Source organism: Schistocerca americana, chromosome 6 (genome assembly GCF_021461395.2).
Source record: "Schistocerca americana isolate TAMUIC-IGC-003095 chromosome 6, iqSchAmer2.1, whole genome shotgun sequence".
NCBI classification, from domain to species: domain Eukaryota; kingdom Metazoa; phylum Arthropoda; class Insecta; order Orthoptera; family Acrididae; genus Schistocerca; species Schistocerca americana.
The window spans coordinates 290,989,470-291,013,316 of record NC_060124.1 but is presented as its reverse complement, the minus strand read 5'-3'; the positions used below and the strand labels follow the sequence as shown (position 1 = coordinate 291,013,316).

The 23,847-nt window shown below is 42.3% G+C and overlaps 1 protein-coding gene across 1 annotated transcript in view; it reads right to left on the bottom strand.

Annotated features, from left to right (window-relative positions):
• Window positions 1–627: 627 nt before the first annotated feature.
• LOC124619747 (probable ATP-dependent RNA helicase DDX27) overlaps window positions 628–23,847 on the bottom strand; it is an 83,483-nt gene continuing 60,263 nt past the window's right edge. The window contains exons 11-15 of the mRNA XM_047146326.1: window positions 18,356–18,533; window positions 18,032–18,232; window positions 10,036–10,311; window positions 1,759–1,840; window positions 628–1,619 (exon numbers count right to left, since the gene is read on the bottom strand). Of these exons, the coding sequence (XP_047002282.1) occupies window positions 1,454–1,619; window positions 1,759–1,840; window positions 10,036–10,311; window positions 18,032–18,232; window positions 18,356–18,533 (903 nt within the window). The 3' untranslated portion in view covers window positions 628–1,453. The remainder of the gene's footprint in view (window positions 1,620–1,758; window positions 1,841–10,035; window positions 10,312–18,031; window positions 18,233–18,355; window positions 18,534–23,847) is intronic.

Here is a 23,847-nt window from a genome sequence, read left to right as displayed (position 1 = left end):
TTTGTAGAAGTTTCGTAACAACTGTTTTTTACAGAGCGGGCTGTCAACTCTGCGTCCAACCCCTACTGGGGGATGGGTGACTTTTAATCAGGGTTTTCTTCCCTTAGCCTTTGGAGACCCAACTCCCAACTGCAAGGCAGCAGTTGTTGTTTTGCTAGTTTTGATCTGCCTCAGCTATTATATTTCCCTGGTGTCCACCATACCTGGTGAACATTCCCCAATCGCCACCTGGGGAGGTGCCCAAAGGGCGACTAGCAACTCCACACGGGAATGAAACGCTGCACCAATTACAAATTTTTTCATGCTTATCAAGATGTGTTTCAAGAATTTATTCTTGTTGTCAACTGTAAATATTTATAGAAGTATTTTTGTGATGTTTCACAAACCAACTATGTAAGTTATGGTTTATGTGTGTGTGGTTTTCTGCACAATGGAGGAGGTACAGTGCATTATAACCTCAAAAGATGTCTACAGTTGCAAGAGACACAGAACAACATATATGCAAACTTCACACAAAATACTTACGTAAATTTGAGAATAAATTTTCAAAACACAGTATGTTTAGCATTTAAAGATATCTTACTAGTGCAAAATTTCATTATTCAAATAATGAATGACACAGCTGAAGGATTTGCACAAACATCTATTATGATGAACTAAATTAAGTTGAACATGTCTACTTCCCATTTACCACTACCACTTACGTTAGCAGATGAACATGGTACAAAATTCAGATAACTTTTATTTGATATACACAACCACATGATGAGTGTTTGGATGCTTATCATGTACATATATCATTTATAAACAACGAAAATTCGGGAGGAAGGGGATCCTATACATAAGTTTTTACCACTTAAAACATTATTTCCCACATTTTACACCATTTTTATAAAGTCCCTTGAAAAGCATAAAAGCAAGATTTCACTGTATTCTGTGAATTTCTTTTTTCCTTGAAAGATGGCTATTTCCATACATTCTTTAAAGATTATGACTGGAACATTCTATATTACCTTCCACAGAAGGTAGGTAATTGCATTCTGCAAAGGAAAGTGTAGCACCTACAAGTTGGAAAACCACAGATGTTACATCCCAGGTGGGGAGAGGGGAAGAAATATGCACTTCCTTTCAAAATCCTAATTCTGCAACACCAAACAACATAGTTTAAAGTTCTTAGTACTGGTAATCTTATTTCCTCCAAAGTAAAATAAATAATCATTGGTCGGAAAACAGAAGAAGTGCAATATATTACTGCATATCTTATAATAAAAAACAAACTATCGAAAGTGAAAAAAGTATATGTATTGTGTACAGGTCTTTGTAATAAGTGTAACATTCTTTTTCTTTTGCAGTTGATACAACTGAGAAGTTTTGTCAAAACAGAACAACTGAGAAGTTTTGTCACAACATATCTTAATGTTCATGTCCACTTTCTAGAATAGCTGAACACATGTCATCTGTTCATATTTTTCTTCTTTTTATTTTTTCCAAACATTCCTGTTTTGCCATTCTTTGCTCCCAGTCCTGGTTTTGTGCCACTTTTCTTTTGTTTCATCTGACCAAATACTTTGCCAGGTTTCTTTTTATTCAGTTTGTCCATTTTCTTCTGGAAGTTAGCTCTAGAAATAATAGCAATAGTGGTATGTTCAAATTTAATTTAAGTGTCACTATACATAATTATCAATGTGTAATTACAGTAAGAAGTTTGGTATAACAGCCAGAATTGGTAAAAAATGTGTGACAAACAAGGATACTTACTCGTAACGTAATCGTTTGGCTCCTTTCCTGCTGACATCTGTCAGGTCTTCAGCAAATGATGATTTTTTACGTTTTGAGGAACCTAAATATAACAAAATTCAGCTGTTGACAAAGTGCTTATGGACACAGAATATTTATTCCAATATGATTATTGTAATTGTATTTTCAATAAATTCAGAACTTAACAAATTACATAAAATATACAATTCACTTTTTAATCAAAGTGTATAAGATGCATTTCTTTAGTGCGCTCTCATAGAAAATTCTCTGCTACAACATAATTTACCTCCCTTCATTATTTCTTATAATCTAAATGTTTTGCCTTCCCTGTGAAATTCTGTCGATGGCTAAATTTGTTGATATCACTTTAGTAGTTCCATTCCTAAACATCTACTGGAGCCAACTGATGACAACATGGCCAACTTAGAGTTTATGAGGAAAGGTGAGGAAAGGCTGTGGATCAGTTTCAGATCATGTTAAACGACTTGTGCAAAATAAAGTCTCAGTGAAACAAATTGCTGTGTATAACTTGCTTTCCATGTAGTAATATCACAAAAGTGACAAACAAGGGATGAATTTATCTCTCTGAAAACTAATTAATATTGCAAAGAAAAATAATAGAAAGACCAGCAAGGAATAACAGCAATATGGAAATGATAGATTGCTACTCACCACATAGAAGAAGTGTACATATGCAAGCACAATGAAAAAGACTCCTAAAATATCTAAGCTTTTGGACAAAGTCTTTCTTCTAAAATATATAACACACACACACACACACACACACACAGACACACACACACACACACACACACACACACACACACACACTAGCACAATTCACACACAAGTGGCCATTGCCTCCAGATGATGGAACATGATTGTGTCTGATGTAAGCAAAAATCTACTGGGGTGGGGATGGTGGTGAGAAAGTGGCATGAGGCAGGACAGCAGGACAGGGGTTGGGGAAGATGTTGTGCTGCCTCTGGGAACTTGCTTGGACATGGTGGGGACAGGACAGAGCTGCTAGGTGCCGTGCTTGGAGGCTGTGCTGGCAGAGAAAGGGGAGGGGGGAGTAGAGAAGGGGGGAAATAAGTACACTGGTTGGAAAGAAGGAATGTGTAGTGCTCAAGTGGGAACAGGGAAGGGGATAGGTAGGTGGACGGGCCTTACGAAGGTTGGGTCTAGAGCAGTTATGGAAACAAAGGGTATGTTGTAGGCAGAGTTCTCTCCAGCACAATTCAGAAAAGCTGGTGTTGGTAGGAAGAATCCGGATGTCATAGGCTATGAAGCAGTCATTAAAACGAAGCACATTGTATTGAGCAGTATGTTCAGCAATTGGGTGGTCCAGCTGTCTCTTGGCCACAGTTTGGCAGTGGCCATTCATGCAGACACACACTTTGTTAGTTGTCATGCCCAAAAAGAAAGTGGCACAGTGGTTGCAGTTTAGTTTTTAGGTTACATAGCTTCTTTCACTGGTAGTTCTAACTTTGATGTGGTACAAGATGCCCGACAGGATTGGAGTAGGTGGTGGTAGGAAATGTATGAGACAGATCTTGCATCATGGTCAACTGCAGTGATATGAACCATGAGGCAAGAGGTTGGGAGCAGATGTTGAGTAGGTACGGACAAGGATATTCTGTAGATTGGGTTGGCAGCAGAATATCACTGTGGGAGAGGTGGGGGGAATACTCCTCAGGGCATGACAAGAGGTAGTCGAAACCCTAGCGAAGAATATGATTCAGTTGCTCCAGTCCTGGGTGTTACTGATTCAAGAGGGAAGTGCTCCTTTGTGGCCAGATAATGGATATGTGGTAGGTGAGATAAGATATGGGAGATCTGTTCTGGGACAAAGCTGGGAGGGCAATTTCAGTCTATGAAGGCCTCAGTGAGGCCCTTGGCAAACTTGGGGAGGGACTGTTCGTCACTGTGTATGTGACAACCAGGGTCGCTAGGCTGTATGGAAGGGACTTATTGGTATGAAACAAGTGGCAGCTGTTGAAGCAGGGGTATTTTTGTTGGTGGTTGGTGGGTTCGATGTGGATAGACATACCGATTTAGCCAATATCAAGGAAGGCGGTGGCTTACTGTGTTGAGTAGGGCCAGGTGAAGTGAATGGGTGGAAGGTGTTGAGGTTCTGTAGGAACATGGGTAGGGTGTTCTCACCCTAAGTCCAGATCACAAAGACGTCATCAATGAAGCGATATCAGGTAAAAGGTTTGGGATTCTGGGTAGTTAGGAGGGATTCCTCTACATGGCCCATGAATAGCTTGGTATAGGATGGTGCCTTGTGGGTGCCCATTGCTGTGTCATGGATTTGTTTGTAGGAATCTTTTCTAACTTCCCAGGATCCCAAACAATAAGCCACTGCCTTCCTTGATGCTGGCTACATCAGTACTTCCATCTACACCAACAACAATAGGATGCTGAAGAAATGAATTAAAATATGTGCCATGGCTGGGACTTGAAACCGGGCCTCCTTGCTTACAAGGCAGTTATGCTAACCATTACACCACAACAGTACTATGGTTAACATAGCTGCATGCACTACCCTAGTCCAGTGCCCTCCCTACCACAAACTTCAATTCACATCTTCAGCTTCTTTTCCCCTTCTTAGATAATCACTATTGCCGAGGCTCTCCGGTATTGGAATAGCGCCCCAGTGTCAGGTGTAATGGGAAAATTCTGCCTGTATCTCAGGCATAGCTGATCTATAGATCTGATGTAATTATATCTTCCTTGAGACAGTATTGTAGATAAAGATGAGCCTCAAATGCCTCAACGAAAATTTAATTAAATCAGATCTATAGACCAACTGCATCCCAGGTACAGGCAGGATTTCCCCATTACGTCCAACATTGGGATGCTATTCCAATACCAGAGAGCCTCGGCAATAGTAGTGATCTAAGAAGGGGAAAAGAAGCTGAAGATTTGAACTGAAGTAAGGGAGGCCATTGGACTAGGACAGTCCGTGCAGCTATGTTACCTATAGTGCTGTGGTGGTGCAATGTCAGCATACCTGCCTAGTAAGCAAGGAGTTCTGGCCATGGCACAGATTTTAATTCATTTCTTCAGCTTCCATCATTATTGTAGATAAAATCCAAACTAATAATAATCAAAATCAATGTCTGTAAGATCAGAAGGATAAAACTGGCAGTGAGTCCAACTGGGAAGAAGTTGTTCCTATTGATAACCTACAACTAGCTGTAAAACTTCAGTGGTCTGAGCATACAATGAGAAAAAAAGGAAAATTAAAGAAAAAATGACTAGAACTTTGAAAGCAGCATTGGGAGGAGAAGTCCCCAGTTAGATAAAGGTTCAGAAAAAGAAAATGTGGAATCTCAGTCTATCCATGTACTTACTGACCCTGAAACTCCGCAAAATAGAAGAAGGAAATCACAAAACAAATACTACTTTTAAATGTCACTGGAATGCGACTATAACATAGAGAAATACTTGGGGCTGGAATTAATAAACACTCAAAGGCCCTTCATTGCATAAAGGTCACTGGACCTGATATGGTACCTACCAATATTAAATACAGAAATGAACTTTCCCTTCATCCAGCATCAATCTATTATTGATCACTAGAACAAAAGAGTCTCATGTGAACAGAAAAAGGTGCAAATCGTTCAATGCTTTAACCCTCCAGCTGTGTGCAATGCACACTTGTTTATTCAGATTTTTCTACACGATTCCCCTGGGCACGCTGTTACTGCGTAAGATATCATTTCTGGGCTGTTCGTATATGTTATATGTCAGAAGACACTATTTTCTTCCCAGGTCTTTTGTGATGCTTTGGAACACTGGGAATCATGTTTTACATGTTCCCAGGACTCATCCACCTCACATACACATCTTCTCATGTCAGCAATTTTGTAACCATTTTTGTGAGCTTGTGTATGGAAACACACTTCAAAATGACAATGACAAATGTCAATCATTATTCTCGGAGCATCCAAACATAGACACATCCATTGTGATATTGTAGACAAAACAGGAAATTCTCTGAAAGGACGACATGGTGACATGCCTCTAGGTGCATCACTCTCAACAAGCATCTCCTGTCTGAAATGATGACATGGTTACATTCCTCTAGACACACCACTCTCAACACACATTTCTCTGCTGCTGTGTCAAAGGAATCCTTAACAGTGGTCACTGTTCTCACAGTCAGAAAAATTTAAGTTTCTCCTCCTTTTATAATGTTAAACACATTTTTACGTTTGCCACATTACATATGTTAAATCTCAATTAAAAATCACTTCTATATTCCGTTTTGGATTTCTTGTTACATTATTTCAATACAATCCTTAGAACTATTTATTTGTTGTCGAATAAAATTGGTCCATGGTACTATAGCGAAAAATCAGTAAATGACTCAGATGCAGAGTAAAGAAGGATCAAACTGTAATTACAAAACATATTTTGGGCTTGTGAAAGGGAAATGAAACAATAGAAAAGACAGTTGCTCAACTAAATTCTCTCAGTGCACAAACTCAAACCCAATTGTTTTGTGTGTCTCCTGCTCAATGCTTCCTCTGTATTATGAGTGGTAGTCCTTAGTCATTTCATTGCTTGTAAATCAATAATAACTCTCTTTATAGCATGTTAATTACAGCCAAACAGCACATCATTTCTTGTTTTTTGTGCTCTATATTTCACTATGTGGCTCTCTCAATCTGCACTTCATCTCCATTATAGCTGCTTCACAACTCCAAAGACAAGACCTAGTTTCAATACATACTTAGCACTTGGACATTTTTCATATTATTACTTACTACTGCTGCTTATCTTTCATTTCCATGAACTCTCTTTACAATATTGTATCTTCTACTGTTTGTGTTTTGTTTCTACTCTGGCACTCGTGTCACATAATTTACCTTAACCATGGAAATTCCTCACTTCACTTACTTTTCATGCCTGTCCTCTCTGTTTTCTTTCACTTCCAACAAGGCTTATTATTGCTTTCACAGGTTTTCTTCTTTACTGTCCATTATGATACTTAGGGAGCCAGCACCACATAAGAAATTTCCCACATTTCGTTCAGCAGCTCATGAACTTAGTTAAAAGTTCTGGAGCTGCTGGGCCAAGAAGACCCGTGGTGAGCATTGATGTGGTATCTCTTTTCACACGGGTGCCTCTATGAGACTCCGTAAGCCTCCTAGGAGAAAAGTTTGGGCCTTCTCTAACAAAGCTGTTTGAATTTGTGCTTACATCAACTTACCTCCTGATCGACAGAAATTATTATGAGATAGCAGACAGAGTATTGACGGACTGCTCACTCTCACCAGTGGTGGCCAATAAGTTTATGAAGGCATTTGAAGAAGAACGGAGTCAGCTGTCTACAAGATCTCAACTGCTACATCTGAATTCGTTGCACCAGAACATCAAATACATGATGGCGATAAAGGAAAATGGTCAACTTTCATTTCTAGATGTGCTCATCGCGAAGACCAGATAGCACACTAGGTCACACTGCCTACATAAAACGACACATACAGATTTATGCTTGCGTGGCTCCAGCTGCCATGCATCTTCACAGTGAGGTGTCCTAAGCACTCTAGTGAACAGAGCATGTGAAGTCTCAGACAGTGACAGTCTAGCAGATGAAATGCAGCACTTACAGGCCATGTTCCGTACAAATGGTTACAGCAACTGCCAGATACAGTGTCCCTTAGAACCAAAGAAGCCACGACCACAGCCAGCTGAAGATGAAGATAAAGTGGTTGCGACGGCGATTATTCCTTTCATCGCGAACACACCAGCAAAAACTGGAAGAGTACTCTGGTTATACAACATCAAGTGTTTATTCTACCCACCATCTAAGACAAAAACCTTATTAGGATCAGTCAAGGATAACCTAGGACTTTGGAAACTGGGAGTCTACAGTATCACTTGACAGTGTGGAAAAATGTATGTAGGCCAGACTATCCGAACAGTACAGGAGAGATGTACTGAGCATACATGCAACACAGACAATATTCAGCCAACAAAGCCCACTGTGGCAGAGACCTGCATCCCCCACAGACATACCATGAATTAAGATAGCACCAAGTTGTAGCAACAATCCTACAAATTCTGGGATTGTTCCTACAAACTCTGGGATTGTATTCTAAAAGAAGCTATAGAGATCCAAAAGCATGATGAACTAATAAATAAGGACAGCAGGTTTCAATTAAGCAAGGCTTTAGACACAGGTTTGAGCACCATGAGAGCATAGTGGCGGGCCCTTGACTGATGCCTGACACTGCGCTTCCCCACCACTGCACCACGTCTGCACCCAGAGTACTGGCTGGAGGAGCTGGGGAGTGGGGACTATAAACACAGCAATCAGCAAAACATCACTGTCATCAGGAGTGCCTGAAGATGCCAAGCAGCCGCCTTGCTGAAATATTGTGTCTTTTAGACACATCTGGCTGAATACCCAAGAACTATTCACGACATTATCTCATTAACAGTACACATACCTGCATATAGCCCATCTTCATGGATGGAAGGAAGGAAGATTAGAGTTTAACATCCTGTCAGCACCGAAATCATTAGAGATGGAGCACAATGTAGGGTGGTTTCAAAGATGGGGAAGGAAATCAGTCATGCCCTTTCAAAGAAACCATCCAGGCATTTGCCTGGAGCAATTGAAGGGAATTATGGAAAACCTAACTCAGAATAGCCAGCATCTTCATAGAGATGAATTCAGATAGTTTAAGTAAATATTATGATCCCTGGCTGTCTTTTTTTGTGTAAACTGATCCTGCTGCCTACCATGACTGCGTGTGAGGAAGAGGTAATGGCCATTTCTGGCTGTAACTTTGAATATCTACATCTGTATGAAGCAAATCAAGTCATTAAATCACACTCTGAGGACAATCCAAAGACATCAGTCACCTACTAACTTCAATTCCACCAATGGCTTGCTATGTCACAAATTTTTGAAACTATTTTGCTGAAAAATTTCACCATCTTTACTTGCATCCGAGTGAACATCAGCACTGAATGATGACGATTTCTGCTACTCTGTTCCTTAAGTAAAGGCCTATTTACGTGAAAGAAGACTGTATTACCTCTTCCTTTAACAATACCATCAGCTTTACCCATTGTAATCCCAGGCACAATATTCATTCCACGATATATCTGCATATTTTGACCAATTCTTATGATGCAACATGAAGTCAAGCAAGTGGCCTGCGACTATACAGTAAACTTGAGGAGACTTGTGCCACTGCTGAATAGGTCGCTAGAATAACTGGTCACCTGCTCTTCAAAAATTCTTATTTGTTGATGCAGTTCTGGCACAGTATCATCAGCACATCAAAAAGAAAAATTGTCATACAATATATGGAATCACATGCGTCAGGCATCAGCATCTGTACTCAACGGACACATGGCACACATGACTCCATATATTGTGTAAAGAATTTTCTTCTTGATGTTCTGGTGATGAGCTGCACCTGAGAAGTTTCAATAAATAAGAATTTTTGAACAGCAAGTGACCACTTCTTCTAATGACCTATTCAGAGGTGGTGAAAGTTTCCTCAAGTTAACCAATTTTCCAGCTGTTCAGACCAGAGCGTATCAATAAATTCCAATAAACATAGGTATTGTAAAAGGCGTGATCTAAAAAATTATCTCTGTCGTGATGCAGCTGCAAGAGCAGTTATCACCAGCCGCAAGTCATTCCACTTTAATAACTGCCAAAAAAGGGATACAATCAATAAAGACTACAGGCACAGAAGACAATAAATAATTTTTTTCAGGAGTCCTGGAATCTAGAAACAAAGAGTTAACAATGACATTATTATGTAAATGACATTGTTTTTGTGCATTAAAGTAAAAAAGATGAAGTTATATAAAATAATGAAAAATGAAACCAAGTAGCAATCTATGTGTTTCATACTGTTGTTATTAATGAAACATTGATTTTGGGAAAAGCGGGTTCCCAGCTACTTGAGAACCATAACAGGATGCTGCATTCAACCCACACAATTATAGCTTAAGTTTTAATCAGACACCTTGGATTCAGATATCTCCAGTTTCTCAGGATTTAATTGAAGAATGAAACAGTGGATTAGATTGGGAATCAAACCTTAATTTGTAACATCACCCTTTTACAAACTTCATACTACTACTAAACTATACCCAGGGAAAAGTACAGGCTTTTGATCTAAGATTTAGTATCCTACGTTAGCACAAATTTTGCACATGTAAACAATAAAGCACAGATACAACAATAATTGTAAATATAAATCAACTGAGATTCATTTGCCAAATACATACTATTTTTTTGACCAATGGGTTGGCTTGGTGTGTCAACCAGAGTTCTTAGCTTTCGTGGACGGCTTTTCTTCTTTGCTAAACGAGCTTGCAGTGCTGCAATCTTACTCATCTCTGCCTGAACTCTGTCTTCAGGAGTTTCTTTCCGTTTACCCTTCTTTGCTTTTTTTTCAGCCTCATTATTAGCATTAATCTCTTGTTCATCATCACTGTCATCTGCTTTTCGTTTGGTTCCTCGCTTTTTCTTTCCTCCTTTTGGATCAGTCAGTCTCAGCCTCTCTAAAACAATTGTGTTGTTTGTAGATCAGCACAGACTTCACAATATTGATTTTATATGAAAGCATGAAAATAAGATGCAAACTGAATGAGATTTTCACTCTGCAGTGGAGTGTGCACTGATATGAAACTTCCTGGCAGATTAAAACTGTGTGCCGGACCGAGACTCGAACTCGGGACCTTTCCAAAGGTACTGGGAGAAGTAAAGCTGTGAGGACAGGGTGTGAGTCATGCTTGGGTAGCTCAGTTGGTAGAGCACTTGCCCGCAAAAGGCAAAGGTCCTGAGTTCGAGTCTCGGTCTGGCACACAGTTTAAATCTGCCAAGAAGTTTCAAGATGCAAACTCCAGTTAAGAATACTTAATCTAGAAGAATACTAATGTTCAAGTTGCATTTTATGTAAGAGGCAGAAGAAATAACAAAAAAAGACATTAACATCACACTCCATGCAAGTATAAAAAATGCCATTAAAATTAATTAATAAAGGATCATTTCTTACTTCATTGTCACAAAAGTGTAACTTTTGCTCATTTGGATGCACTAGACTATTAAAATCATGGAAAAATTTTGCATGTACCATGTGGCTAATTCACATAAAGGAGCACTCGTCTCATGACTCAGTAGCACCCAGAACTGAATCACATTCTCCAATACCTCAGGCTGTGCCCTGAAAAGAGGAATATCCTACCCACTAACCTTCCCACCCTTCCTAAAGTGGTATTCCACAACCCACTTCACTTACGCAATATCCTTGTCCATCCCTACTCCATCTCTGCATTAATCCCTTGCCTCACGGCCCATATTCCTGCAATAGACCTACTTGCAAGGCCTGTCCCATACATCATCCCGTCACCACCACCTACTCCAATCCAGTTGCACGAATCTCTTATCCTGTCAAAAGCAGGGCTACCTGTGAAATTAGTCACGTGATCTACAAACTAAGCTGTAAAAACTATGCTGCTTTCCAAGTGGACATGATGACTAACAAACTGTCTGGCACATGAATGGACACTGACAAACTGTGGTCAAGAGACAGCTGAACCACCAAGTTGCTGAACATGCTGCCCATCACAATGTGCTTCACTCCAATGACTGCTTCACAGCCTGTGCCATTTGGATCCTTCCTACCAACACCAGCTTTTTTGAATTTTGCATGTGGTAATTCTCCCTGCAATATATCCTACTTTCCCATAATGCCCCTGGTCTCAACCTTTATTAGATTCTGTCTTAGGTGGTTGTTGGGATGTTCAAGGGGAACTAAACAGCTAAGGTCATCAGTCCCCCATTCCAAAAAAAGGCGAGACGAAAATTTGCGGAGCAGGTAAAGCCCCAAGGGGAAGGAGACTCCCCCCAGGCACTGAAAGAACACAAAGGCGGCAACGAACACTACAGACAAGAAGACTACAGATGAACACCAGACAGAAAGAAACAGAAGAAAAGAAGATGGCCGGAGACTGGTTGACTGACCACGAGAACAAAAAAAAAGGGAAAGAGTCAACCATCCGACTACACACCAAAATCTGCAACCAATTATGAGAGACTCGAGGACAAGGGACACAGAAAGCGAAAGGTGCAGGACTGCCCTAAATGGAGCCATAAAAAGGACTACCACGGATAAAATTTAAAACGTCGTCAGCCATGGAGGCATCGTCGAATAAAACCAAAGGCAAAGTGCCCGGGAGATTAAAAGACTGCCAGAGGGTGTGCAGTCGGGGACACTCCAACAAAATGTGGGCGACCGTCAGCCGGGACCCACACCGACACAGGGGGGGGGGGGGGGGGGGGGGGGGGGGGGGGAGGACACCTCCTGACACAAAAGATGGCCGTGCGTCAGGTAGGTATGCCCGATGCGGAGCCGACACAGGACGACAGAGTCCCTCCGAGAAGCCCGCAGTGAGGACCGCCATACATCGGTTGACTCCTTAACAGCTCGCAGTTTATTTGGGGATGTCAGGCCACGCCACTCACCATTCCACATCCCAAGCACCTTACGGTGTAACACCAACTGCAGATCACGAGCCGGGAGGCCGATCTCCAAAGCTGGGGCGGCGATCGCCCCTTTGGCCAGCCTGTCGACACGTTCATTTCCCGGGGCGCCAACGTGACCTGGCGTCCAAACAAAGACCACCGAACGACCAGAGCGGGTAATGGCAGAAACAGACTCCTGAATAGATGATACCAGAGGAGAAGAGCTATAGCAGTGGTCGATAGCCTGGAGGCTGCTCAAGGAGTCACTGCAGATGACGATGGACATACCTGAGTAGGAACACATATGCTCAAGAGCGCGCAAGATGGCCACCAGCTCTGCAGTAAAAATACTTCAGCCAGCCGGCAAGGAGCGCTGTTCAACATGGGCAGCATGAGCAAAAGCATAGGCAGTACGACCATCAACCAGGCAACCATCAGTGTAGACAGTCTCACAGCCCGAAAATGAGGCGAGGAATGCAAGAAAACGGCGACGGAGGGCCACAGGCGGAACCGAGTCCTTGGGTCCCCGTGCCAAGTCCAGACGGACGGATGGCCGGGGAAGACACCAGGGAGGTGTAGGTGCACGGACCCAGAAGGGAGGCAGAAGAGGGAATGACCCCAGTTCCGACAGCAGGGACTGGACGCGGACAGCAATGGAAAGCCCAGACCTAGGTCACCGTTCGGACAGATGGAGGACCATGGCAGGGAAAAGCAGGCGATGATTGGGATGGCCCGGCGAGCAATGCACGTGGACAGCATAGTCGGTGAGCAGTCGATGGTGGCGAATCCGCAGTGGGGGAACCCCGGCCTCCACCAGTAGACTATCCACGGGGCTCGTACGAAAAGCGCCAGTTGCAAGCCAAACCCCACAGTGGTGTATGGGGTCCAACAACGTCAACACTGAGGGGGATGCAGACCCATAGGCCAGGCTCCCATAATCAAGCCTGGACTGCACAAGGGCTCTGTACAATCTCAACAGCGTGCAGCGATCTGCACCCCAAGACGTGTGGCTCAGGCAGCGGATGGGGTTGAGGTGCCGCCAGCACTTTTGCTTCAGCTGAGTAATATGAGGAACCCATGTGAGCCGGGCATCATAGACGAGTCCTAAGAAGCGGCTAGTGTCTACCACTTCAAGTAGGTGGCCGTCGAGGTAAAGTCCAGGATGAGGGTGGACCGTCCGACGCCTGCAGAAGTGCATAACTCGCGTCTTGGCTGCAGAGAACTGAAAACCATGAGTCAGAGCCCATGATGCTGCCTTGCGAACGGCTACTTGCAGCCTGCGTTCGGCGACTCCCGTAGTTGTTGAGCTAAATGAGATTCAGAAGTCGTCGGCATACAAACAACGAGACATAGGGATCCGGTATCCATAAATCTGCCGGATCCGGGACCACACGAGCGAGGGAGAGACACGGGAGCCCAAGGATGTGACATACCTCTCCCAGCACTCCTGCTTACGGCGTGCAATAAGACGACGGGCCAAGGCACGGAGCCTCTTAAAGGTGATGAGGGTTTCCAGAGACGGGTGCCGCCTATGACGCTGGAGAGCCCGCCTACGGTCGTGAATAGCCTCAGCAATCTCCGGCGACCACCAGGGTACAGCCTTCCTCCGAGGGAGACCAGAAGAGCGGGGGATGGCAGCCTCGGCCGCAGAAATGATTGACGTGGTCAAGGCACGGACCACCTCTTCAATGTCACCCTGTGGGGGAGATGCAATGGTGGCAGCGGAAGTAAAAGCCGGCCAGTCAGCCCTGTTGAGAGCCCAGCGAGGCAGGCGCCCAGAAGAATGACACTGGGGCAGTGACAAATAGATGGGAAAATGGTCACTGCCACACAGGTCAGGATGCACTCTCCAGTGGAGGGATGGGACAAGTCCGGGGCTGCAAAGAGAGAGATCGATGGCCGAGAACGAGCCATGGGCCACACTGAAATGCGTGAGAGCACCGGTGTTCAAGAGGCTAAGGTCGAGCTGAGCCAACACATGCTCCACGGCACGACCACGGTCATCGGAGACAGTCCCACCCCATAGAGGGTTGCGGGCATTGAAATCGCCCAGAAGCAGCAATGGTGGCGAGAGTTGAGCCAGCAGCGCAGCCAAGACATGTCGGGGGAGCTCCCCATTCGGAGGAATGTAAACAGAGCAAACAGTAATAGCCGGCGAGAGTTCAACCCTGGCAGCGACTGCCTCTAAAGGCGTCAGAAGGGGTACTGGCGAGCTATAGACAGAGTGGTGAATAAAGAGGCAAACCCCACCTGACGCCCGTTGACAGGCAGGTTCTTATAGTATCCCCGATAACCGCAAAGGGCGGGGGTCCGCATTGCTGGAAACCAAGTTTCCTGCAGAGCAATGCAGAGAACAGGGGAAATACTCAGAAGCATCCGGAGCTCAGGCAGGTGGCGGAAATAACCGCCGCAGTTCCACTGGAGAATGGAAGCAGGAAGAGACTGGGAGGGCATGAAGGCAACTAAGAGGCAGACGGCACCTCAGAGCCAACTGCCACCACCGGGGGAGAGTCAGCTGTGTCCAGAGGGAAGGCCCCCGAGGGTTCCGTGAGGGCAAGATCCGCGGCAGAGGCGAGGATCTCCACCTCATCCCCGGAGCCAGAACTATGTACAGCAGGTGGTACTGAAACCGCCGGAACGTCCTTCTTCTTGGACACGTTCCGTTCCTTCTTCTCGCGTCTGTCCTTAGGGTTAGAGGTCTGGGAGAGCTTCTCTGAAGGATCGTCAGTGGCTGATGACGACGCAGAAGCTCTACGACCAGCAGGTGGCGGAACCTTCAGCCACTGGCTGACATCCAGCTGGGTAGGAGAAGAAACGGAGGAAGGGAGAGCCCCGAGGGACCCCTTCCGCGAGAGAGGAACCGGCAGAGGCAATGCCGGCAGAGAAGGAGGGGGAGGGATCGAGCTCCCCGGTTTTGGAGCAGATGTCACTCCAGAAGTAAGTGTGGGGGGAGCGACAGAAGAGGGTTTGCCCCCAACTGCTAAGGGGGCAACAGAGGAAGGCTTGCCCCCAGACACCAGGGGAGCAGACAGAGATGCACGGCCCCGAGGGCCCACTGAAGGCGGCACAGATGAGGCGACAACCGCTGCTCGCGAGGGCGACGATAACGTGGCTGCAGCATAAAATGTGCGAAGGGAAGCAGGATACAACCTGTCAAATTTCAGTTTTGCCTCTCGATAAGTAAGCCAGTCCAGGCTCTTAAATTCCATTATCTTCCGTTCCTTATGAAGAACGGGGCAATCCGGCGAGCATGGAGAGTGGTGCTCCCCACAGTTGACACACACAGGCGGAGGCGCACATGGAGAATCGGGATAAGAGGGGCGTCCGCAATCTCGACATGTGGTGCTGGATGGGCAACGGGAGGACATATGCCCAAACTTCCAGCACTGGAAGCACCACATCGGGGGAGGGACATATGGCTTGATGTCACAATGGTAAACCATTACCTTGACCTTCTCGGGCAATACAGCACCCTCGAAGGCCAAGATAAAGGCACCAGTGGCCACCCTGTTAGTCTTGGGTCCTCTATGTACACAATGGACAAAATGTACACCACGTCGTTCCAAGTCGGCTCTCAGCTCGTCGTCGGATTGTAACAATAGGTCACGATGGTAAATAATCCCCTGGACCATATTTAAGCTACTGTGGGGTGTGACGGTAACAGGGACGTCACCCAGCTTATCACACAAGAGCAACGCTAGTGACTGGGCTGGGGAGGATGTCTTGAGGAGGATGGACCCATTCCTCATTTTAGACAATACCGCCACTTCCCCAAACTTATCCTCCAGGTGTTCCACAAAAAACAGAGGCTTCGTCGTAAGAAAGGAGTCACCATCAGTCCTGCTGCAGACAAGGTATTGTGGTACGTAAGGCTCCTGCTTGGCACTAGATCTGCGTCCCTCCCACGGTGCAGCCAACGAGGGGAACGACTAAGGGTCATATTGCGCAGCATCAAAGTCAACTCTGCCTCGCTTAGAGACGCCGGTGGCCGTGCGACCACCAGCTTGGTGCGATTTATTGCGCTTTATTGCGCCACATCCGCGCAGATGCCACCTACTCCGAACGAGGGCTCTCCCCAAGGGTGCCACCCAGCCAAAGCAACGGGTACCTCGCCGATATCCCGTTGCCCGGAGTCCCCGTGCCCCAGACAAGATGGGCACATACTCCTTGGCATGCGTGGGGAGGAAACAGCTCTGGCATCTGTAGTGCGATCCCTGCGTGGTCAGGGGGCTACCACCAAGAGGGTACATGACGACCCCACCACAACGGACTGGCTACCGTGCTGGATTTTAGGTGTTGAAAGGGTCCACAGTTGTCGGGGGTGCTAAGAAGGGGATTGCGCACAAGACAAGGAGGCAACCCAGAAGACGTTGGGTGTAAATCCCGCCACACGACAATAGGTAGCACGCAAGATGGTGGTGCATGATGGATCAATAGAAAAACACCATGTAAGGCGTCCTTCCCCAAATGGCATGCACTAACAACGGAAATTTGGAAAAATGGAGGTCAAACCCAAGAGGGGACCATCACATTAAGGCCGAAACGTTTGAGACTCCTTTTAGTCGCCTCTTACGACAGGCAGGAATACCGCAGGCCTATTCTTACCCCCGAACCCGCAGGGGGGGGGGGGGGGGGAGTCTCTGTCTTACAATTACCTATTCCCTTCCCACTACACTTTCCCCCACATCACCCTGCTACTCCCTCCCTCACTGCCCCATGCCTCCTCATTCCCTCCACCACTAGACTGCTACGCCCATCAGGCTCGGATATGAATCAGTCCAGCCACAGTGGCCAGAGACAGTGCTCAGATGTTGTGACTTGTGCATGTGGATGTGTTTTCTACTTCAGAAGAAAGCCCGTTGGCTGAAAGCTAAAATGCAGAGCAATCTTTTATTATTATCAGCACAATTTAAACAAAAACCAATAATGACACTCTCACCACACTAGCATTTAATTTTAATGATGTTTTAAGATTTTATTTTTATCATTGTTTGTCTTAATATACTTCACAGATATTTATTTCTTTAATCACATCCACTGCTAATTAAATAGATTATTAATTCTTTATTTCATTTAACCTTAAGCTAGTGACCAAGTGTGCTAAAAAGGCACGCACATAGTTTCAGGGAGGGGGGAGGGAGTGGACATCTGTATTTGCGCTACTTAGTAAATCACTCGCCAGCAGAAAACTCAGCAGAATGATTACATTTACTACTCTATGAGTGATTACATTATTTATATTGCATCCAGAACTTTCCGGTACCAAAGCCTAATATCACCAGGGGCTACAGGTGTATCACGACTCACTTTTTTCACACTTCATTTTATTCACATCCAAATATGTTTACTCTCTTAGGATTTCTTTCCAAAATTCTGCCCTTTCTCTTTCATTAAGAGCAATAAATTATAGTTGATTGCTATCAGAATAAGCTCCTTAAAACATATTTCAAGATTAAAAAATATTCTACAATCAAGGATACAATTTCAGTAGCCATTAACTTTTTGTTTTGAATGCAATCTTCTTTTCAGACAGTGGGATGATGTGGCAGAAAGGATAACGTGGAATGTGTCTAATTAAATTCAGTGCAGAGAAACAGCCACGTGAATCTTGACCTAGCTCGGTCATCTAAATGCAGTGGTGATGGTAAATATTCTAACACAGCAGTTTGCAATCTCTTTTCTTCAACTTCAGAAAATGGAGAAATAATGCTAAAAGTATTAATCTGATAAATAAGATATGTACTCAAAAATGGAAACCTTTCTCTAGTCGGCGGTCCTTTTCAGTTTGAAACCATGAACGCTGAGATTTATCTCCTTTTCCTTCTTTCAAGAGCTTCTCGGCTCTGTTTACCTGATTCTCAGTTTTTTGAAGTTCCCGTTCTTCTCTTTCTTCTTGTAGAATTTTTTGAATATCATCCTCAAGAGCATTAACACGCTCACAATACTTGCTGATTATGTCTGTAACAAATTTCATAGTTTATCATAATACTTGTTAACCAAAAAATCAAACTGTAATAGAACAAATATCACATTTCAAGCCCTGTTACCAAATGGTAATTGAATATGATAATGCTAACTTACCTGGAGGAATAATTCTGTTTTTGGGGGGAGTACAAGCATTCTTGACAACTTCTTTGACTACTTTGTATTCTGCTTCACCAGCTAATGATACAGACACTCCTGCACGACCCGCACGTGCAGTACGGCCCACTCTATGAATATAATGTTCCACTGTTGCAGGCATCAGAAAATTTATCACCTAAAAAGTAATTCATTATGGAAATGAAAATGATGTTGCTATGGATGATCCAATACAATTCTCATGCCAAAAGATTGTAAGAATTAAATGGACTAGAAGCAAGGCAGTAACACATTTTTATTTACAAATAATGGCACGAATAGAAGCAAATACTATCCAGAATGAGTCAAAGGCTTCACTGCTCCAAGACTTGTGTCACATTAATGCAGAAGTATGACAATGCCCAATCCAGTAAATATATGAAGAATTTATATCAACATAATTTAATGCCATCTGCTGTTTGTGGGAAGACAGAAATGAATGACATTTCACACTGACACAGCAATAAATAATCATGTCTGAAAAATCTCTCCACCTTTTCAGTAGTATCTATTCCTTGCTGAACAATTTTTGCTGCTATCTGACTGCTGGCTCCTTCACCAGATAGTATACCCTTATATATTATTATCCAAGAAAGAAATACATGAATCGATATAAAAATAGCACCAATTCAGACTTCCCGCCTAAAATTGTAAATATGAATTACTCAATAGTTATAAAACAAGAAAAATCAAGGTAGGAGCATGTACAGGAAGAAAGATACGGACTGGATTAATATGAAAATAGATAGCAGTGTGAATTTGTTCAGCTTAATGGTAACTGCTCTCTGTCATTATGATATGACAACAAATGCGGCACACTTCAAACGTAAGGGTGAATTAATTGAAAATAAGATTGACTGCAGAGAACAGTTTACACTTCCACAGTAGGTTGATGGACCCCCTATATGTGAGTAGCTGAAGCTATTATACAACTTTTGCTTTTTCATTGTGTGCTAGTCACTTATTTAAATGTCAACAAAATTCACTGTGGACTAAGAAAGACAAGAAGGAAAGTTAGGATTAAACATCTTATTGATAAAGAAGTCACTGAAGACACTGTACAAGCTCATATTGAATAAAGATGAGGAAGGAAATCAGTATGGCTATTTCAATGGAGCCAACCTGGTATTAGGCTTAACTGATTTAGGGAAACCACAGTTAACATCAATCTGGCTGGGTGAACAGGGATCTGAACCCAGCTTTTCCTGAATGAGTACAGTATTACAGCCATTGAGCCACCTTGCTTGGCCAAATAATGAAATCTGACAATGACAGTAATGACTAAAGGAACGTAAGACAATGATAGTGTACCTTTAAAGCAAGGCATCTGGACACAGTTGATGGATGAAAGAGTAGCAAAAAGTTATGCTCAAAGTGAATTTGTGTGTGTGTGTGTGTGTGTGTGTGTGTGTGTGTGTGTGTGTGTGTGTGTGGGGGGGGGGGGGGGGGGGGGAGTGGGGGAGGGGGGGGAGAGGGGGGGGGGGGAGAGTATCAAAGACACACGAGGTGTATTGTCAAGCACTTTTGTAGGACTGACACAATTTAGGACTGATTTTATACTGGAGAGTCATTGTGTAATCTTACAGGGGGTAATAAGGCGGCGATTTCAGGACTTAGTCATATTTGGTACATGGACACTTACATGTCTTAATAGTAAAACTGCCCAATAGCACTGCCCTAACTCTAATCATTTTTGATAAATATGTGTCTGAAGGGTCAAGGATTTGTAATTAATCATTAGTCAGGCATTAATTTCTGTATTTTCAGAGAGCAATTACTTAGTAATGACTTGACCTACATATTTCAATTTTTAATGCATCTAGTATGTAGGCCACTAAGTTGATATAACGTATAATAAATATGATACATCATTCAGACTTTTTATGAAAAACACTGAAAAACATACTCCTTTCCATGCTGTGCTTTAAATTTGTGATCTTTTAAAAAGGCATAACTTTGTACAGGTTAATAGTACAGACCACAACTTGCACACTGTAACTCTTTAGTACTACTATTAAGTACTAGCATTAACGAAAAGTGTTTGGCATTGCAATTAATAGTTCTTACCTTTACTTAAAGGTGACTCCATCGGGAAAAAACATTGAATTTTATAGCAATTTTAGGTGCAAAGAAGAATATCCTAACTCACTTTATGAAAATGCCACTTGCACATACCATCCACACTCGACACTATAGTGTACTAGGTAACAAAATCCATGTGTATTTCTTGAAAAACTGTACCTAAAATATATGCAGTTGACTTGTGCGACAGAATTGAAAACAGTTGTGAGCTGAAAAGTGTTAACAATCATTTTTCTTAATGTATTTGTTGTGTTTCACTGTTAAATGTCTTTTCAAGGTAAAGAATTACAAGAGAGACCTTGGGTGAACAAATGTTGGTATATCCTTATTCAGTTAGCCTAAATTCTAAAATATTTGCAGTCGACTTGTGTGACAGAACTGTAAACAGTTGTGAGCTGAAAAGTGTTAACAATCATTTTTCTTGATTTATTTGTTGTGTTTCACTGTTAAATGTCTTTTGAAGGGAAAGAATTACAAGAGACACCTTGGGTGAACAAATGTAGTGATATATCCTTATTCTGTCAGCCTAAATTAAAAAGAAACTTCGCTGAAATAAAAGAAAAGATGCAAGCAATAATGAGTGACAGTAATAATTTTTTACATACATATCAGTGTATATAGACGTAAAAATTCTACACAGAACAGTTTCATAAATAAATTCTGACATAAAGATGGAAACTGTATTTTCAAAATTCTTCCATCTTGCATATAACATTGTTTTTCTTGTCATCTTGATCGAAAAACAAAATAAGTTTACTTAAATGTACGAGACACAGTCTTTTCAATTCATTTATTGTAAAGAAACACAAACAGACATGCCAGCGCTTTCGTATGGTAAGTCACATCATCTTTGTTTTTAAATATATTTTTCCCGCATGGAATGTTTCCCTCTATTATATTGATATCATTTATTGTAAAGTTTATACAACCATGCACTGTGACTTCATAATGATGGGACATCCACCTTGCAGATAACATTAGAGAAGAGGACATAAAAAGCATTTTGCCTACTGGGCCATGGAAGGTATTGTGATTCAGCAGGAGACACACAGTTAATTTTAACGTTTTTAAATTCATGTGACAACTAGGAAATGTGTCGTATGTAGCAGTTTTCATCTTACTTGAAAGCTACATACTGCCCCAACAAAGATTTTTCACGAGCAGCCATAGCAACAGTGGTCCCATCTGTTACCTGTCGAAAGTCTCTTCATTAGAAAAGTGTTATCAGTAGTGACTAAAAATGCGTGGTGCGATAGTGTCCTGCAACTGTGCTCACTGTGGAGTACCTGCGTGCCAAGAAATTTTCATATGATTTGATACCCTACAAAGAAAGTATAAAAGCCTTGTATTTTGTGGGGTGCCCATGTGAACAACACAGAACATTTTTCCAACGTAATGGAGCTTCTCACTTAAAAATGAAGACATTCAACTCACAGCAAGGAGATTCTAGTTTCAACACTAGTTCCACTTTCATGACTAGCAGCTACTTTCGGTGTCACAGAGCACATAGTATGTGTAGCAAGAAAAGTTAATGATATTAGAGGTGTAACCGCTTCTGCAAAATGGATAAGTGATTACAGATGTTAACCTGAAACTGTGAAACAAGACATAGTGACGTTTTATGAAAATGACAATTTTTGAAGACTCTGTGCAGGAAGGGAAAATTATGTTTCCACTATGGTAGATAACAAGGAGGATCACATGCAGAAAAGGGCTTATTATGAGTCATCTGAAAGAGCTGTACAGAAAATACAAACCAACAACACATTCTTTGTTTCTTCGCAAGTTATCAAACCACATTACAGTTTCTTGGAACAGAGGTAAACAATCACACCATGCAATTCCAGTCACTACTATTAACACCTTTTTAATGAAGAGACTTTCAACAGATGCAAATGGGACGGCTGTTGCTATGGCAGCTCATGAAAATGCTTTGTTGGAACAGCTGCATGCGAGACAGTATGTGGCTTTCAAATGAGATGAAAACTGCTATACAGGACACATTTCCCAGTTATCACATGACTTTAAAGATGTTGAGATAAACTGAATGTCTCTTGATGAATCATGATTACATCCATGGCCTAGTAGGAAAGATGCTTGTTGGGTCCCCTTCCCTAATGTTATATGCGAGGTGGATTCTCATAAATACAAAGTCACAGTGAATGGTTGCATGAACTTGACATTAAGTGCTAAAAAAGATTGCAATTCTTACATTTAAGTGAACTTATATAGGTTTTGGATCAAAATGTCAAGGAAAACAATATTATATGCAAGGTGGAGTTTTAAAAATACAATTTCCATCTTTACATTTGAATCTGTATATGTCTACATACACTGGCATACACGTAAAAAATTATTAATGCTTCTCATCATTGCTTGCATCTTTTCTTTTATTTCACTAAAGTTATCTTTTTAATTAATTTATTTCACCACATTTGTTCATCTTAGCTGCCTCTTGTAATTATTTACACTGAAGAGACATTTAGCAGCAAAATACAATATATACATTCAGAAAATTGATTGGTAAGTCTTTTCAGCTCTCAACTGTTTACAGTTCTGACCCACAAGTCAACCATAAATATTTTAGGTACAACTTTTCAAAGAATGCACATGGATTTTCTTCACCAGTTCCCTGTAACATTGAGTGTGGGCAGTATGTGTAAGTGGCAATGTGAATAAAGTGAGTTAGGATATTCCTCTTTGCTCCTTAGATTGCTATCAGATATGTAAACATTTCAGCATAAAATTAAACTGAGATTCAATTGTCTATGCCCCCCCCCCCCTTCTCAGACTTAGAAGTTCATCACATTCGATATTTTTTCCCGATGGAGTCATATTTTAAGTGAAGGTAAGACTATTAATTGCAATGCTAAATGCTGTTCATTATTATTTACACTTAATACTAGACTAAAGAGTCACGGTGCACAAGCTGTGGACTGTACTGTTAACCTGTACAAAGTTATACTTATTTATTAAAAAAAAAATCACAAATTTAAAGCACAACTTGGAAAAAGTGTGTTTTTCAACATTTTTCATAAAAAAACTGAATGATGTATGCTATTTTTTATATATTACATCACCTTAGTGGCCCACATACGAGATGCAAAAAAGGGATGTCTGTGGGTCAATTCATTACTAAGTAGTACTTCATGTACCAAATACAACTAATTTCTGAAATTGTTACCTTAGGATCCATCAAAATATCTATGTTTTTACATGGAATGACCCAGAACATAATCACTGATCATAAGCAGGCAATTATGGTGAGTGTGAGAGTTATTTCTTTGAAAAGAAGATGGTCACTTTTGTTCCTCATCCATGTTCTACATGAGCTTGTGTACAGTCTCCTGAGACCTTGTTGTAGGCTTTAT